Genomic DNA, 17,627 nt, shown 5'->3' with positions numbered 1-17,627 from the left:
GCAGGAAAGAATCCAAAATTTAAGTTTTTAAGATTTCTTTGATATCTGTATATCATAATAAAAACCAGACTTTGATGATTTGATAATTTAAAATATTTCTGTTTTGCATAAAGTGCAGCTGGACAAGAACCGTTAGATTCAGTGCATGTTCTTTTCATTTGTTTTTAAAGCTATTATTCATTTGTTTTATTGTATTAGCAAAAGAAACTGTTCATTTTTTATCTTTTGAGCTGTATTTCAAATACTTTCAAGTTGCTCACTTTATAGATTGGCCTTGTCAGAAAAAGAGAACTAGATAAAGGTTTTAATTCCATAGATTATTTAACCTTTAAGTTGCTGATTCAAGTGAATTGTACATTTTCTTTGACCTTTTTCTTTTGAGATATACTCATTTTCATTGACTAGTAAGAGTTCTTTACATAGTAGATGAAACATACAAAATTATTTTTATAGGTCAAAAACAGTTGAATATCCACAACTTCATATGATTCAAGTTAAATCATATATTTATGTTGGTTGCCAAGGTCTTCCCAGTTTGTTTGTCTTTTGTTCTTTTTACTGTGATGTATTTTTAAAGCATAGAACGAGTTTAAAATTTTTTTGTGGTTTAATTTAGAGATCCTTTGCTTTGTCCTCTATTGCTTTCTTGCAGCAAAAGTTCTTTCCATCCCAAGGGCAGATAAATATTTTTGTAGTTTCATAATTTTTAATTTAACTTTTAAAATCCATCTGGAATTTTGTTTGAATGTGTTGTTAAGGCCAGGATCTGTTTACTGAGTGAAGAAACAATTACCCTCAGTTTCCTGAGCTAACTCTATTGTTTAATTTCATGCCCCATTGCTAAAATCACAAAATTATTGTGTGTCCTAGCAATATATCATCTTTGACCTTGAGTCCTCATAAAATACATCATTCTGGTTCCTTGGTTTAGCTGATGTATTCAAGGACCAGAGTAATCTAGAGACCTTCATTTTGAAAGTGTCAACCCTAAGGATGTAAGTAATAAGGTACACGATACTTGATTTACTTGATGGCTTCTTCTAACATAAAATTCTATCACTCAGAAAATTTTACTCATTAACTCACATGGACAATATTGTTTTAAAAATGTTCTTTAAGTAGGAAGATTAAAAAAATCTTGATTGTATTCTCTTTTATACTTAAATTGGACTTTATACTTAGGTTGGGCTTAACTTTAGGAATGATATATATATATATTTATATACATATAATTTAAAATTTTCCTTTGCATTTAAGATACCAAGTGATGACATTACTTATGTATTAACTAGTGGTATAGGCCTGTGTCGAAGTACTTTTTCCATCATAGATGTTTTAGACAGAAATTTCACTGATTTATTCTAAAATTTTTAGAGCTTGTGTTAGTGTTCCTGTGGAATAAAACATGCAATGTTAAATGAATTCAGCTATTCTAAATTTCTGTTATTTGATCTAAACTGTATGTAATGGCTCTGATACCGCTGATAAGAAAAAAGTAAATTGCTTAAGTTTTGTAATTTAGTGTTAAGACATTTTGGTGACGCTTGTTAGGCTCTTTAAGTGGGTAAAGACCCTGGCTCCTCCCTTTTCTGTTTGGACACCTCAAAACACCAGTAAAGAATTTTTTCTTTTTGAGATGCTGAAGAAATATGTGTATACACTACTATTCAAACTCTCTCTATCTGAACTCAACAACTTAATAGGTTCAGATAAATTTTTAGATAAATCCCTGTATCTAAATTGTTGCTATTTGCCATCTAAAACAGTGGGATGAAACTGATTCCGTAATAAGCTATCCAATTCAAAGACCAAATAAATTTGGATAGTGAGGTATATTTGTAATGCCTCATGCTAGGTTTCCTTTATAATGGATCACTCAAAGGGGGAAGATAAAATGGAAATACCCTCTTGGATTCAAAGAACAGGTGATCCCCACATTGTCTGAGAAGCTCTGCCTTTTAGTTTCCTAGCATTTCCTTAGGACATACTGTATTCTCAGACTTCAGTAGGTCTGGGTGGAATGGGGAACAGAGTACAGTCACAACTAACTCAATAGGGACAGAGGTTTGCCCTCTTGAAATGGGCTTGTCAGAGCTGGAAGTTGGGATTTCCATGGCCACTAAGTGGCTTCAGTTGCCTGCAAGGAAAGGGTCAGGCCCAGAGATACTACAGGGGTGAAAACATTTTATTTTAGGAAAATAATTTTATTTGGGAGTATTTATTTTCTGAGCTATTTTGACGGAACCAGTTTATTAAACTTAAAGACCTTTGAGGATCATCTCGTTTCACCCTCTCATTTTAGACATAAAGCATTTAGGAAGACTTCTCCAAGTTGACTCAGCTACATAGAGCAGAGTCAGAGCTAGAACCCAAGTCCCCTTTTTAGTTTTTAGCAGTTTTTTAGCTATCAAATCAGTGATACCAATCTATTTTTTATTTTTCTGAAGTCACATTACAGAATTATGTATATATCCTGGAGAAAGTATGTACAGGAATATTGTATTGAAGGCAGGTGGTGAAGTGGTTGCTGGTGGCCACCTTATGGGAGGGATTGAGCAATGGTAGTATTTACTGTCAATCAAGTTCAGCTTTTAGATTAATGAGCTGACCACTTGCTGTGACCCGAAGTTGGGGAGTTTTAAAAATTCCTATTTGTTCTGAATGAGTCCTAGACCCTTATATACCTTAACTCCTTTTCTTCAGATAAATAGCAACACTTCTTTTCAAGTTCTTTTCTCTCTCAAGTTTTCTGTTGTTTTTGACTAATATTTAACCTTTAGAAAAGTGTTGGAAAACTTGTTTTTTGTTTTTTTTAAATCACAGACCAATAGAAAACACAACAAACAAATCTAAAACAAATTCATTTTATATCAGTTCAAAATGACTTATGGCAATATTGAATTTTTTCCCCTCTGGGTAAGGTAGGGAGGAAGCCAATAGTGTTCATCTCAACTACTTTTTATAGCAAGTTCAGGAAAACGTACAACTTTTATTTTTAAGCATTTATGCTAAAGTTATCTATAATTTATATATTATGGCTGTTTCTAGAGAATAACAGAGATGAGGGAGCCTAAGAGAGAAGGAAGAGTGAAAGGTTGGGGAGGAAAAGAGATAATCAGGATGAGAAGAGTGATGGAGAAAGAGCTACTAAATGAGAAAATGGGATACTTCTGTCTAAGAGTGAAGGGAAAGAGAGAACAGACCAGAGAGCTACTTGAATAGGAGTGTGTGTGAAGGAAGCCATGGTGAGTGGACCTGGGGAGGGAGGGGAAGCATGTCCCAAGGGTAGAGAGAAGGAAAAGGAAAAGAGCAGGGGGCACATTTCTCTTCAAGGCCTCGTAGGGCTTCCTCCACTAACCTTCCCATTCCCCTGGATTGTCCCATCTTCCCTCCTGTGCCTCAGCCCTAGTCTTCAGCCAGCCAGTAGCCTAGCTCTTGATCCATTGTAGCTCCTACGTGTTGTTCACTGCTTATTATGAATCTGCCAAGTGGGAGGTGCAGTGAGGATTGAATGATACAAGTAAGACCTTGAAAAGCTCTTAGAGCAGAAGTTGCCACATAGTTATGTCCCCAAAAGTGGAAGCTTTAATAATAATTGTTATATTTCTGTAAATGTAAATCATGTTTGAAACATTTAAATTGAGTCCTTGATGTAAAACTTTAGAAATAGATACATTATATAGTCATTTTCTTAATGGTATGTTGAAGCTGAATTGAATGAAAATCTAGTTGGTCTAGATTAAGTCTAAATCCACCAAAAATTTTAATTATGTCTCATTTTCTCTTCCTATTTGTAGTGATTTAAAGGGAGTGATAGTCACTCTGAGTGATGATGGTCACTTGCAGTGTTCATACCTGGGGACAGACCCTTCTTTGTTCCAAGCTCCAAAAGTTGAATCTAGAGAGCTAAACTATGATGAACTTGATATAGAATTGAAAGAACTTCAGAAAATCATCAAAGATGTTAACAAATCACAAGGTATTTCATTTGCAGCTTTTTATTATTTGATTTTAGTATTCATTATAAAATTTATATTATTTTGTATATGGATAATGTTTTGTACATATTAGTTGATTTTCTCCCCCCAGGCTTATTTAAAGTCATTTTTGTAAAAACAGCATTGCTCTTTAACATACTAGTCTTTGTGCTTAATTTGTATTTTATAGCTTCTGAAAAATATGTCCTATTTAAGGTAATACTTTTGTTAGTGTGTTTCAGGGACAGTGCTGAGTTTTTTTCTTTAAACTCTAAGAAAGGAACATGTATTTCTTTGGATAGTGGTTTTAGACCTTTAGAATTACATTAAGGTTTAGAGTGATCATTTATTAACTTCTAATATCCCTGAAAAAATTTTAGTTGCTTCTTTTAAAAGAAATCAAAGCAGTACGTGAATTACTACTTTGTTACTAAAAATGTAGTCATTTGCAGCCTAGTGATATAATTTATGTTTGTAGTTAATTAGCCATCCAAATGGAGTGTAGCCTGTGGTATGCTGATTTCTAATGACTCAGAGGCTGATGATATTTTCAATTCTTGAGTTTTGTATAACTCAATATTATCTTACTTTGGGATTCACAAGGGTATAATTTTACTGTAAATTAAAAGGAGAAACAAAACAGCAATCCTGCAGTTTGAGTTGGACATGTGAAAAGCATTACTTTAAGTTCGCTTCTCAGGGTCAGGTAAAAGTATTTTTTTAATGAGAAAAAATATGGACTATTTTCACATAAAAGAAATGTTAAAACAAGCAGGAATAATAAAAGAAGCAGAGCATCAAAAGCCAACCAAAACAACAGAGCCAGTCTTAATCCTGGTCCAATCACTTTCCTAGATTTATGTATTTTTGAGTCCATATTACCAAGAGACATTCAGAGGAATTTAGATAATATATTTTAAAAATATTAATATTAAAATAAAATTATTATGCTTTGGTTTTATACATTCTCTTAGAAAGTTTTGAAAGTAAGCAAGTGAAACTTAGGTCTTTTAAGTACCTCCAATTATTTAAAAACCCATTTGTTGTCAGGACCCTCATGTCAAATAGAAAATAGTTAAAACTGGATGTGTCATATTGCACATTTTTTTCCATTTTTGATACTAGTGTTTTGGGATTAATGGACTATGTCTCATTTTGTCATTTAAAAATGTAATTGGAGAAGAGTGGCATACATATGAAACATGAAATTTCCAGAGTTGGTTAAATAAATTTAATGTGGCTTTTCACTCCAAATTTTGTGTCTTGAGATTTTGGCCTTTCCATAAACAATGTGCTAACGATATTTTGATGAACACTTGATTATGTAAAACATTTCTCAGGTAAATCCCTTACAGCTAAAAGTTATTTTTTGGTGGCCATAGTGATTCCCCTGGGTGAGAAGGGTTAGGCTGTTTTACTTGTCATTACCCTGATTCTTCTGTGTATCTTGAAATAAGTGCTAATTAAGCTAGGGATGTACCTACAGACTTGAGTGCAAAGTTTATTATTTATATAACCTCAAAGTTAATATTTGAAGTTCTCTGCCCCTTCTTTGCCACCATCATTTGGTATTATTCCTAAAAAAGAAACCGAGACTCTTTTAAAAAAGAGAGACTTTTAACATATTTTATTTCTAGATATGGAAAAAATTTAGTATTCTCTACACTTATAAAATTGTGGTATATTTGTTCATTAAAATACCTGTAATTATATAAAAGCACCAAATCATTTCATTACAGAAGACTATGAGAAGTTAAAACTCTGAACTTTTTGATGACCTCATTATTCATTTAAATGCCACCTATTTTAGTACAGTGACTTTAACTTGCAAAAAGGAAGTTCACAGTCTTGTGGGTTATGTTCAGCACTTAAAAGCTTTTTTTATTTCTTCAAAGCAAGAATTGCAGCAAAATGTAAAGCCAATTTAAAGAGTATATTTTGTTGTACACATGGTATATATTATCTACTGTAATAAAAGTATTTTTGAAGCTGATTTTATGTGTGTAAGTTATATGAGGGATGTATGTTGTAAGCATGAAATTATAGTAATAATTTCTGTATGGCTTATGGATTTTGAAGCTTTTCATACTCAACTCATTAGTGAGAATCCTGCCTTGCATTTCTGTTACTAGTAGTCAACAACATCTATCAGTAGGCACTTTCAAAAACAGAGTTTCCTTATGATTTATTTAGACAGTTGATATGTTCTTTACTTGGGAGGGATATGAAGGAAAGGGTGCAATACTGAGATAGACTCCCACACAGCATAGTTGTGTCTTCAGGAAGGGAAAGAGAGCAGTAAGACATGGGCGTATAAATGAAAGTCTTCATCCATTTGAAATATGTCTAGGATAACTAAGTTGCTTCTACCATTGCGTAGTAGAAACATTTGTACTTGGTAACCTTGTTGGAAGATGTGCTATTCAGGATTATGTCTGGCTGCATATAACAGAATGCCTAAATGGGGTGCTTAAATAAGGCACAGGTTTATTTCTTTCTCATGGAAAAGAAGTCCAGTAATGGACAGTCCAGGGTTGATTTGGCAGTTCCAAAGTCATCAGGGACTCTGATTCCTTCTCACCCAGGGTCTTCTGTTGGTCTAGGATGGCTTCTGGAACTCCTGCCCTCACATCTGCAGCTGAGTCAGCCCACTTAACGATCTTTCCTGGAAGCCACACCCTGAACAGCTTCCATTTACTTCTCACTGGCCACTCCAAGCTGCAAAAGAGCCTGGGAAATGTAGCATTTTGATTGAGCACTTTGTTACTTAGGATAAAATTGGACTCTTTTTTAGTGAAGAAGAACTGAAGAATCTTTACTGGGTGGGCAACAAGCAGCCTTTTGTACTCTCACTAAGTTTTGGAAATTCTTATTCCAAACAGTGTAATATTGGTGGGAATGCCTGGTGGCAATTGTAGGCGGTTCTTTTCTCTTTGTGAGACAGCTGATTCATGTGACATCATCCAGGTGCTTTCTATATTTTCAGTCAGCCATCCTCAGTGTGGGAGGATGTTTCCTCTCAGGGTCACAGGGTGATTTTAGCAGTTCCAGGCATTATGTGCAAGTATGATTCACAGGGAAGAAGAGAGATATTTCTCCCAAGTCTCCCCATTTATTAGGGAGGACTAGCTTTCCCAGAAGCATGTACCAGCATGCCGACTCCCACCTTTCCTCACCTCACATCTGCCAGGATTAGGCTCCGTGCTCACGACTAAAACAACAAAAGGTCAGGGGAATGAAATCATCATGATGGGATTTGACCAATTCAATAACTTTGAGATGAGGTGAATGCTTCAACAGAATTAGTGTTCTGCCACAAAGAAGGAGGAGGGAAGAATGGATGTTAGGGGGACAGCCAATAATCTGTCATATATATATGTATATATATACACATATGTATGTGCATATGTATTATTTATGTTTCTTGTTTATTTAGGATCTCTATAACTTGTTCATAATATCTCATTATGCACTATAAACATTTTCTAAATTGTGAAATTTTAAGTTGTAAAGAGAAAATGAATATGGTCAAAATAATTCAAACAGTACTGAAAGCATAAACCCCAGGTCTTAGTTCCACTAGATTATTTAAAGGTAACCTTTATTAAGAGTTTTTGTGTATTCTTTGAGAAAATTTTCCTGTTTATATAATTGTTTTTACACAAATATGTGTGTATTAGAGACATTGTACTACATCTTGCTTTTTTTTAATCAATAGCATATCTTGGAGTTCTTTTCATGTCAGTATATAACGATGGACAGCACTCTTATTTAGAGTTTTGGGTTTTGGACCATTGCACAGTGTTGCTATACCATAATTTAGTTAACTATTTATTAATAGAAATATAATTTAGATTTAGGCTGTTTTTGTTTTTAATAATTACTAGCAACAGAGAAACTCCTTGGGCATGTCTATGAATATTGGGTAAATGTTTGGGAGTAGAATTGTTAAGTCACAGGGTATGTGAATTTTACATTTTTTTGGTGAATTTTACATTTTGATAATTATAGCCAGTTTACCTTCAAAAGGGTTGTACTCTTCTGGGCTTCTACCAGTAGCTAAGGATAGGGAATTGAAATTCCTGACACTGGTCAGTCAATGGGTCACATCTTAGCTAATATCTTTGGAAAAAGAGACAGTTTTTCTTTCTAGTAATGTAGAGGGGAAAGAATTAGCATAAAGCTTCTCATTCTGTAATGCCTCAGTTTTTTTTTTCAACTCGTGAGTATATTTTTGATATATGGTATAGATAAACCTTAAAACAACTATATACAGCAAGTTTTACTTTATGAGTAAATACTTTTTTTTCTCTTAAAATTACAGGTGTTTGGCCTATGACCGAGAGAGAAGATGACCTGAAAGTCTCTGCCATGGTTTCTCCTAACTTTGATTCAGTATCTGTAGGTGTATTTGCAGACTTTCAAAGGGTTTGTGATAGTGGCGGACTCTGATAAATTGGGATCAAAATGTATTGGTTTAAATTCTGGGCCTCTAAATAGAAACTTTAGGGAAGATAAGTTTTAGGCTTTGTTACTTCTAGAAAAAAACATTTCTAAGCTCTTTGTGTAATAAGAAGTTCCTTAGGCAGGATTTCTGTCTTAAAAAAGGGAGGGAAGGGAAATGGTCAAAGAGGTTCTCACCATTACTCTGAATCTACCTACTTTTTTAAAAAAAACTTTTTCAGTGCTGAGTATTGAGATAATCCTAATCCAGATGAATAATACTGACCCCACCAGATATTTGTTGAAGGTTCAATGAGATAATGTTTATGAAAGGCATAGGTCAGGGTTTGGTAATTTATAGTCTTTAATACATTACGGTGGTTGTGGTGGGGAAGTAGTTTAAGGATAGAGTTGGGCCAGGAATTATTTTTCCTCTCATTTCTATCTGTGTGACCCAGGGCAAGGTATTCAATTTTCTTAGTCTCAATGTATTTATCTGTAAAATGGGAACAGTAATAGAATCCACTTTGTTGAATTACGATAATTAACTAACAAATCATTATAATAATAAAATTACATTTTAATTCTTTTAAAACGATCATCACGATCATCACCACCACCACCACCACCTGCATTCTACTCGTCTTCTTCAGTGCCATATCCTTAGTGCCAGTCACATAATGGGTGTTCAGTATATATTCACTCTATAAATGAATTAATAAAGCTGAGAAACAAGAAAGAGAGACTGTCCTTGGTTACATTACCCCATCTCTTTGTTTAGTCTTCTGTAAGCACTTGTTAGATTATGGTTGGGTTTCTCTCACTGCCTGCAGTTTGGGCAAAATATATTAAGTTTATCTATATCTGTACCAAAGTTTATCAGTTTAGGAAAGTGATTGAATTCACTGTTTTTTACTCTGTATGGAATTTATGTCATATAATTTTGCTTAGGAAATGACTTTGATATTTAGGTATCACAGCGTAATATAGTAAGTAGTTCCATAAGCTTTTCAAAGATTAATCTTAGTATAAACAGCCAACCCAAGTTGTGATAAAAATCACATTAACATTGCCATAGTATAGTAAGTTGGGTATACTTAAAAAAAGTAGGGCTATATATGAAAGAAACATTCACCCAGCTGAGTCACATAGTAGAGGTACTGTTTAAACATTGGATATTCAGCACACACCATTTCTCACTCTACCTGAAGGGTGTAGTCTGAGTGGAACATTTTTGCTTAGTTAGCTGACAAATGTACACACATTTTCTTGCCTTGGAAATGATTCTTTTTTTCCTTTGGGCAACTTATATAATTTTTTCTAGGTTCTCTTAAACATAGGCTATTTGGATTGAAATTCCCTTTCTGTTCTTTAGCAACTTTTGATCTTTGTGAGAAAAGGCCTTATGTAATAGCACTGTATTGTAATATATATTTCCCTATCAGTAACCTGGAGTGCTTTTTCCTCTTAACTAGATGTCTCTTTTCAGTTTCATTTCCCCTTCTTACTATTTTTTTTCTTCTTAAGAGATTCTTGAGAGTATCATATTCATCCCATTGGAAAACATCAGTCCAACGACTTAGGTGGCTGTGATGCTATACTGTCTTCGTAGAGCTACTTCTCTCTGGCTGTAATTTCATGTTTCCAAAGGACTTTTGTCCCTGAAATATCTAGGTGTTTAGATATGGATTGAAAAGAGCAGGAAACAGGAGATGTTGGTTTCTCTTCCAGAACTGCCGACAGCTAAATGTAAAACATTTCCTGGATTTTAGGTAATACTAGAGCAAAAAGCCTGGCTTAATATTTTATTTTCAATCATTGTTATGAAAGCACACATCCAAAAAATAATATAATTAGTGTTAGAATGGGGGCTTTTACAGAAGAGATAAACATCGCTATCCTCTCTTCTTGATTGAGAAGTTGGATCAAAGTTCACATATAGTTTCCTATGGAATCATAAATAGAATATGAATCTCCCAACTCTTAATTATGCTGATGACCATTACATCATAGTGATCCCCGCTGATTAGAAGTGATTTAATTTTTCTTAGTAAAATAATTCCAAATAGGTTAACAAAGTACAATGGATTTATTCATTGTTGGACAGAGACTTCGTGATCTTAATTGTTCCCTCAGGAATTCATGTGGGTATTATTAGAAAATATGTTATGCTTTGATCTTATTCTATTGTAGAGTGACCATATTTTCCTCTCAACCTACCACTCTAAAAAATAAGTTATAAATTCTAAGGAAATGTTTGCTCTATTATATTATATTCTGAATTCTTTAAGAGATAGGACCAGGTAACCAAGGCTGATGCTCAAAGAGTAAAAGAGTTTATGATATGCGCTAGTAAAAAAAATACACTCCTACTTTTGTTTTATTTTCTAGGTGTAAGGCCACTCAATCTTTATATCATTAGTTACATGTCTTAGATATCAATACATATTATTAATCAGAATAAAACATACCTTTGGCAAGCTAAAAATACAAGGACCTAAAAGAATGGCATACTGTTTATATAGAAAATATACAGAAGTCTTCTTTTATATAATATAAAGAATGAGTTAATAGAATTAGTTTCAGTTTTTAAGGAAATTTGGCAATAGAGTAGTTTGATAGTAAAATATGTGAACTTTTCTTCCCCTTTTGGAGTCGTGGGTTTTTTAATATTAGCTTGTGACTTTCCCAATGAAGCCATCCAAAAAGTCACACTGACTCTTTTAGTCTGCCATCAGAGTGATAAATCCGTTATAGTTTTTTTTGGTGGTGAGAAGTATGTATCACACCTACTGTGTTTACTCATTGATGTGCAGTATTGAAACTATTCTTTCTTTCCTTCTCTTCTCAATTCTGTGTTTACAGCAATCTACTGATGTTGAAGTGGGAGCTGACCTTGTCCCTTCAGTCACAGTGAAGGTATTGTACATAGTTCTAGACTGTAATGTGCAAACAATATCACACATTTCATCACATCTGTCACTTGTCAGCCTATAAGTAGCTTATGGAAATGTAAAAACACTTGGTGGGCAGAAGAACTAATAGACATTTACCAGAGAGAACATCAAAATGGCCAACAGACACATGAAAAGATGCTCAACATCACTGATCGTCAGGGACATGCGCATCAAAACCACATGAGATATCACCTCACACCTTAGAATGGCTGTCATCAAGAAGACAAGAGACAACAGGTGCTGGTGAGGATGTGGTGAAAAGGGAGCCCTTAAATATTGTTGGTGGGAATGTAAGTTGATCCAACCACTTTGGAGATCAATTGGAGGTTCCTCAAAAAATTAAAAAAAATCTACTGTATGACCCAGCAACTCCACTTCTGGCTATAAACCAAAGGAAATGAAAATAGTATTTCCCACGAGAGATATACGCTCTCATGTTTATCACAGTATTATTCACAAAATAGCCAAGATATGGAAATAACCCAAATGCCTATCGATGGATGAATGGATAAAAAAAGATATGGTACATATACACAATGGAATATTATTCAACTATGAGAAGGGAGGATATCCTTCCATTTGCAACAACATGGATGGCTCTTGAGCACATTATGCTAAGTAAGATAAGTCAGACAGAGAAAGACAAGTCCTGTATGATATCACTTATATGTGGGAATCTAAAAAAGTTAAGCCTGTAAAAAACAGAGGGTAAAATGGTGCTTACCAGGGGATTGGGGGCGGTTAAGAGTGATGATGTTTAAGGGCACAAACTTGTAATGAGTAGTAAATAAGCCATAGAGATCTAATGCACAGTATAATGAATATAGATAATAATATTGTACTATAATTATGTAATGTGATAAATATCACTGCCTTGGCAATCATATTGCAATATATAAATGTATCAAAGTAACATGCTGTACATGTTAAATGTACACAATGTTACACATTAAATTTGTTCAATTAAACAAAAGATTTCTTGGTTAAAAAGTTAAGAAATAGAAAAACTCAAACACTTGACATTTGTAAGTTTTCCTCAGCCTTGAGTAGTAAATAGATAGCCTGTATTGTTTACTACAAATTTAAAACTAGTAATTGCATTTATAGCAATATGTATATAATAATTGTTAGGACTTATTCCTACCATTAATTAAATGTGTAGTGTGATTAAGGGTCTTTTTTCTAGAAACAAAATTAGTATTTAAGTATACTAAAGGAATTGTGTCATCACATTCATAGTAGACCAAGCAGTTGATTGCAGTATCATACATATATTGGGGAATCATATGAATGTTAATAACATCTTTCTTCTATGTATGATTATGTGTGTGTTTGAAAAGAATTTCCAGCCATCTATCTGCCATAGTATTAGCTTTAAATGGATGTATTTATAGCAAGAAAATATTAAATGAAGAAACCACAAAATAGAGTAGTGACAAATTGATAGTCCCCAAAAAATAGAGTATGAAGGATGTGGTTTTGGTTAAGATTTTTAGTCCTGCCATTGTAGAATTTTAGAACTAGGACTCAAATGTAGAACCCTCTTAAGGCATTTAGATTAAAGTGTGGTAATAAGTCAGCACATTATTAAGCTGAAAATATTTATCACTGCCCAGACTTTGGAGCCAGGGAAAGTTGTGGATCTTGGCGATTTGCTAAGTCAAAACTTGGACAGGGCTTTATATTTTCTTAGATTATGGGTTGCTGTCCTTGGAGGAGCTTGACAGGGCACCAGGCTTTACCAATTGTGTTCGCTTATACTGGACCCAGCGGGTGGCCCAAGTGTGGGGATCTTTGGTAGAAGTTGAAGGGAGCCCAACCTTATAACAGTTTCCTAAGCTAATTTTTTTGGATTCTTGCCACTGGTAACAAGGGTGGTCTTTTCCCAGTCTCCTTTCCCCCTGTCCAGTCAAAGGCTCTATCCCATTAATACTTCTGAGTCTGGAAAAGCATTAGTGGCAAGAAATCAAACATTAAAGAAAAAAAACCCAACAACCTTGTAGCGTTCCAGGAATGATCTATAGACTTTTGTGTAGGGAAATCTCTTTTATATCTATCTACTGATATTGTTCTGACACATAACATAATAATTCAGGAGCACACTGCAAATTGCAAAAAGAAATCTTGTACCTAAACCAGATAACTTTGCTCATGCTATTTTTTTCCCTCACTACTAGTTATTGCTATAAATAAATACACATTTCCCTCCCGTGCCATTCTTAGGCTTTCATGTGTAATAGCCACCTTAAAATGGTGGCATGACACTATTGGAAAATTCTCCTTCATTAGGAGAATAACATTTAACTATGTTTGAGAATGGCTAAGTCACAGCTCTCTTCCTTATTGCCATTATAAAAGAATGGGAAAGAATGCGACACACGAGTTGCACAAAATCAGCTGGACTTAAGCAGCAGACACCATGACTTCCTGATTCTGCCTGACAGTTCCTATACAAATTTCTGTTATAAATCTCTCCTTATAGCCTTTTATAACAACAGCAGCCAAGGTATATAACCATGGAAGTTTCCATCATAATAAATCCTGTTAATTGAGAAAATTTTTCCATCCGTTCCAAGTGAATGAAGATGTGGCTAGCTTGAGTGTGTGTGTGTGATGCGTGACCATCTATTGCAGGCAACTAAGGCAGAGTGGTTGTTAATACCTGGCCTTTGGAGTCATGTTTATATATCTAGGATAAAAATTTAGTATTATGTTTCCTGAGGATCATATTTTATTTTGTTAGAAATGGAAAATAGCATGGAAAATTCTGATATTAATTTTTGTATTTTCCCCTTAATCTATAATTATTTTTCTCTTAAAATGTGAGGTTCATGGTCTAGCCAAGTCTTTAACTCTTTTTTTTGGCTCAAACACAACTCTTCTTTGTTACTGTAGTTATTTTTGTCACACATCTTCTTGATTCACTTTTTTTTTTTTTTAGAGTATTAGTCATTTTATTTTTATTTATTTATTTATGGCTGTGTTGGGTCTTTATTTCTGTGCGAGGGCTTTCTCTAGCTGCGGCAAGCGGGGCCACTCTTCATCGCGGTGCGCGAGCCTCTCACTATCGCGGCCTCTCTTGTTGCGGAGCACAGGCTCCAGACCCGCAGGCTCAGTAATTGTGGCTCACGGGCCCAGTTGCTCCGTGGCATGTGGGATCTTCCCAGACCAGGGCTCGAACCCGTGTCCCCTGCACAGGCAGGCAGATTCTCAACCACTGCGCCACCAGGGAAGCCCTCTTGATTCACTTTTGAAAGTGCCTAGTCCATTGCTGGGATTCGATAGATCTGTGTATGAGAGTTATCACCATTAATCTTGCATCTAAACTAAATGCAAGCACTTGTAACAATGTAAAATTGTACGATTGTTGTCTAAGTACATGTTGTTATGCCAGGCAGAGTCAGAATGTCTGCTGTCTTAAAAATGGCTTATTACTACCTTAAGGATTTTTCATTTTCATTTTTAAAAGTAACCTCTCACGAGATGTTCCTGGTCATAGTTTTCAGCTCTCTTGCACATATTGGCTGGATGGTCTTAGACGTGTTATTGAGCTTCTCTGGACCTCTATTTTTAAACTGTAAAATGAGGGTACTTCTTCATTTGCAGAGTTATTTTGGGACTTAACCACAATTGATTAAGAGTGTGGGCTCTGGATTCTGACAGACAGAAGTTAAATTGTGCTTCTTCCACTTATAATCAGAGTAGCCTTAGTCAAATTATCTAGCTTCTCTGAGCCACATTTTTCTCTTATGTAAAATGGTATATTGTGATAGTACCTGTTTCACAATGTTGTAATGATTAAATGCGATAATACACATAAATAATTTATTAGCGTGGTTCCATGAATATAGAAAGCTGCTAATGGTTATCATTAATTTTATTTAAAAATAGATGTGCAGACCAGCATATTATTGTTAACAGTAAAATATTGAAATTGTGTTCTGTTTATTTAGTGGAATAGCTATCAGAAGGAATGTTGTCTACAGCACATGTGTACTTTCTTCTTCCCATAATTACCATCAGTGTTTTATTAAAAAGGTATTATGATTTTTATAATGGTCAGATATCATTACGGAATCTTTCTTTGTGGTATGCAGATTTCCCCCCATGTATTCCCAGGGCTTATAAAGTAAAAATTGAGGGTTCATTGTTCATTTGCTGTGTTTATTGTATTTATTTGCATCAGTAGTTGTCCTTTAAAATTTTTACTTTGCAAGTCAAAAATGTTATGCTTATTTTTAAGTTGTGCAGAATATCCACATCATTTAAATTAATACAAGACATTTACTGAATCTAATTATATGTGTATAATGTTTGTGGGCCAGATGTATATTCTTGTATATTGTTTATCTATAGTATGTATGTATATATATAATTAATGAATAGTTGATACATGCCTTTTACCTAAGAGAAAATTCAAAATGACTTTTCCTAAAAATTAAGTATGCCCTTGCATTTTGTCAATTAATAATGAAATGTATCTGTCTCATATACTAGAGTCTAGTAACTAGACTAAATTGCTCCATAGCAAAGGTGCCCTGTATAATAGAAGAGTGCTTCTCAACGCTGGTTGTAAATAGCTATCACCTGGGGAACTATTAAAGAAATACCAATACCCAGGTCTACTCCCAGAGATTGTGATTTAGTTGGTCTAGCAACTCTACCTGGCCAGTGACTGTGATAAATCTGGCTTACCATCTGGATAAACTCATCCAAAGAGACTGTTCAAAGAGGCTGGGACTTTTAGGAGACAAAATCCAAAGAGAGAATGTTCCCAGTGGAAGCCAGATCTTTAAGCTTTTTCTTTGATGCCCCTAGCACTGTGGCCCAGTAAAGATCCTTGGGCCTGATGGATTCTATTGACGTTCCTCCTCAGGAGGACTGAGAGAAGTCCTGGCCTTCTCTACCCCTACCCACCCTATTTCGCAGTCAAACTATTACCCCAGAATTCATAGCTATTAACTCTGACTAGAATGGGAATTATCATTCCAAGCATCATCAACCAAGAGCAGCAGTTTGGAAATACAGCCAGCTTAGAAATGCAGCAGTCATTATTGCCATTCTTTGATATTTTCTAGAATTAGTTATGTCAGGTATTTTTGTATTAAGCCGTGGAAGAAACTGTAGTGCTTTGATATGTATTTAAACTACTGATGGTAAATACCTACCTAGAAAGGAAATCTTTAGAGAGTAACTTGTGTAAAAGGTAATATACTGATACTAGATAAAATAAATAATTCATGATGCCACATCTATACATGTAAAGAAGAATGAACACATATAATATTTCATGATGTAATTATTCACCAGACATGAGGGCAGATTTTTTTGGTCTGCTTTTGATAGAACATATTTTAATAGCTTTATTGAGATATAATTCACATACCATACAATTTACTCTTTTAAAGTGTACAATTCAATGATTTTTAGTATATTTGCAGAGTTGTAGAATGATGACCACAATTTAATTTTTGAACATTTTTGTCCCTCCAAGGGAAACCCCATATTCATTAGCTGTCACTTGCTGTTCTCTCCATTCCCCCACCCCCAATCCCACTACCATCCCAAAGCAACTACTAATCTATTTTCTGTCTCTGTAGATTTATAGATTTGCCCACTCTAGATATCTCATATAAATTGAATCATATAATATGTAGTCTTTTGTGACTGGCTTCTTTCGCTTAGCATAGTATAATGTACCCATGTTGTAGCATGTGTCAGTACTTCATTTCTTTTTATTATTATTAATATTATTAAATATTATTCTGAATAATATTTCATTGTAGAGATATACCATATTTTGTTTGTCCATTCATCAGTTGATGGACACTTGGGTTGTTTCTAGTTTTAGCTATTATGAATAGTACTGCTATGAACATGTGTACAAGTTTTTGGGTGGACATATGTTTCATTTCTCTTGGCATGGAATTGTGAGGTCAGATGGTAATTTTATGTTTAATTTTTAAAGAAACTGTCAAACTTTTTTCTTGAATGGCTATACCATTTTACATTTCCATCAGCAATTTATGCAGGTTCTAGTTTCTCTACATTCTTGCTAACACCTGTTTTTGTCTGTCCTTTTGATTATAGCATTTAAGTAGATGTGTAGTAGTATCTCATTGTGGTTTTACTTTGTATTTCATACAAAGATTTTGAGCATTTTTTCACGTGCTTATTGGCTATTTGTACATCTTCTTAGAGAAAAGTCTGTTCAACTCCCTTGCCCAGTTTCTAACTGGGTAGAACTTTT

The 17,627-nt window shown here is 34.4% G+C and overlaps 1 protein-coding gene across 11 annotated transcripts in view; it reads left to right on the top strand.

Moving 5' to 3' along the window:
* Positions 1–17,627, top strand: part of BBS9 (Bardet-Biedl syndrome 9) — a 461,337-nt gene that overhangs the window by 174,142 nt on the left and 269,568 nt on the right. For 9 of the 11 annotated variants that reach the window (XM_036863483.1, XM_036863486.1, XM_036863477.1 and 6 more), the window contains exons 13-15: positions 3,798–3,979; positions 8,302–8,405; positions 11,286–11,339. In XM_036863483.1, coding sequence (XP_036719378.1) covers positions 3,798–3,979; positions 8,302–8,405; positions 11,286–11,339 — 340 coding nt within the window. The remainder of the gene's footprint in view (positions 1–3,797; positions 3,980–8,301; positions 8,406–11,285; positions 11,340–17,627) is intronic. The other 2 variants (XM_036863487.1, XM_036863488.1) reach the window with 1 other exon arrangement.

The sequence above is a fragment of the Balaenoptera musculus genome, chromosome 9 (assembly GCF_009873245.2).
Source record: "Balaenoptera musculus isolate JJ_BM4_2016_0621 chromosome 9, mBalMus1.pri.v3, whole genome shotgun sequence".
NCBI lineage: Eukaryota > Metazoa > Chordata > Mammalia > Artiodactyla > Balaenopteridae > Balaenoptera > Balaenoptera musculus.
Note: the sequence above shows the minus strand (reverse complement) of the source record. Positions and strands in the feature narration are given on the sequence as shown.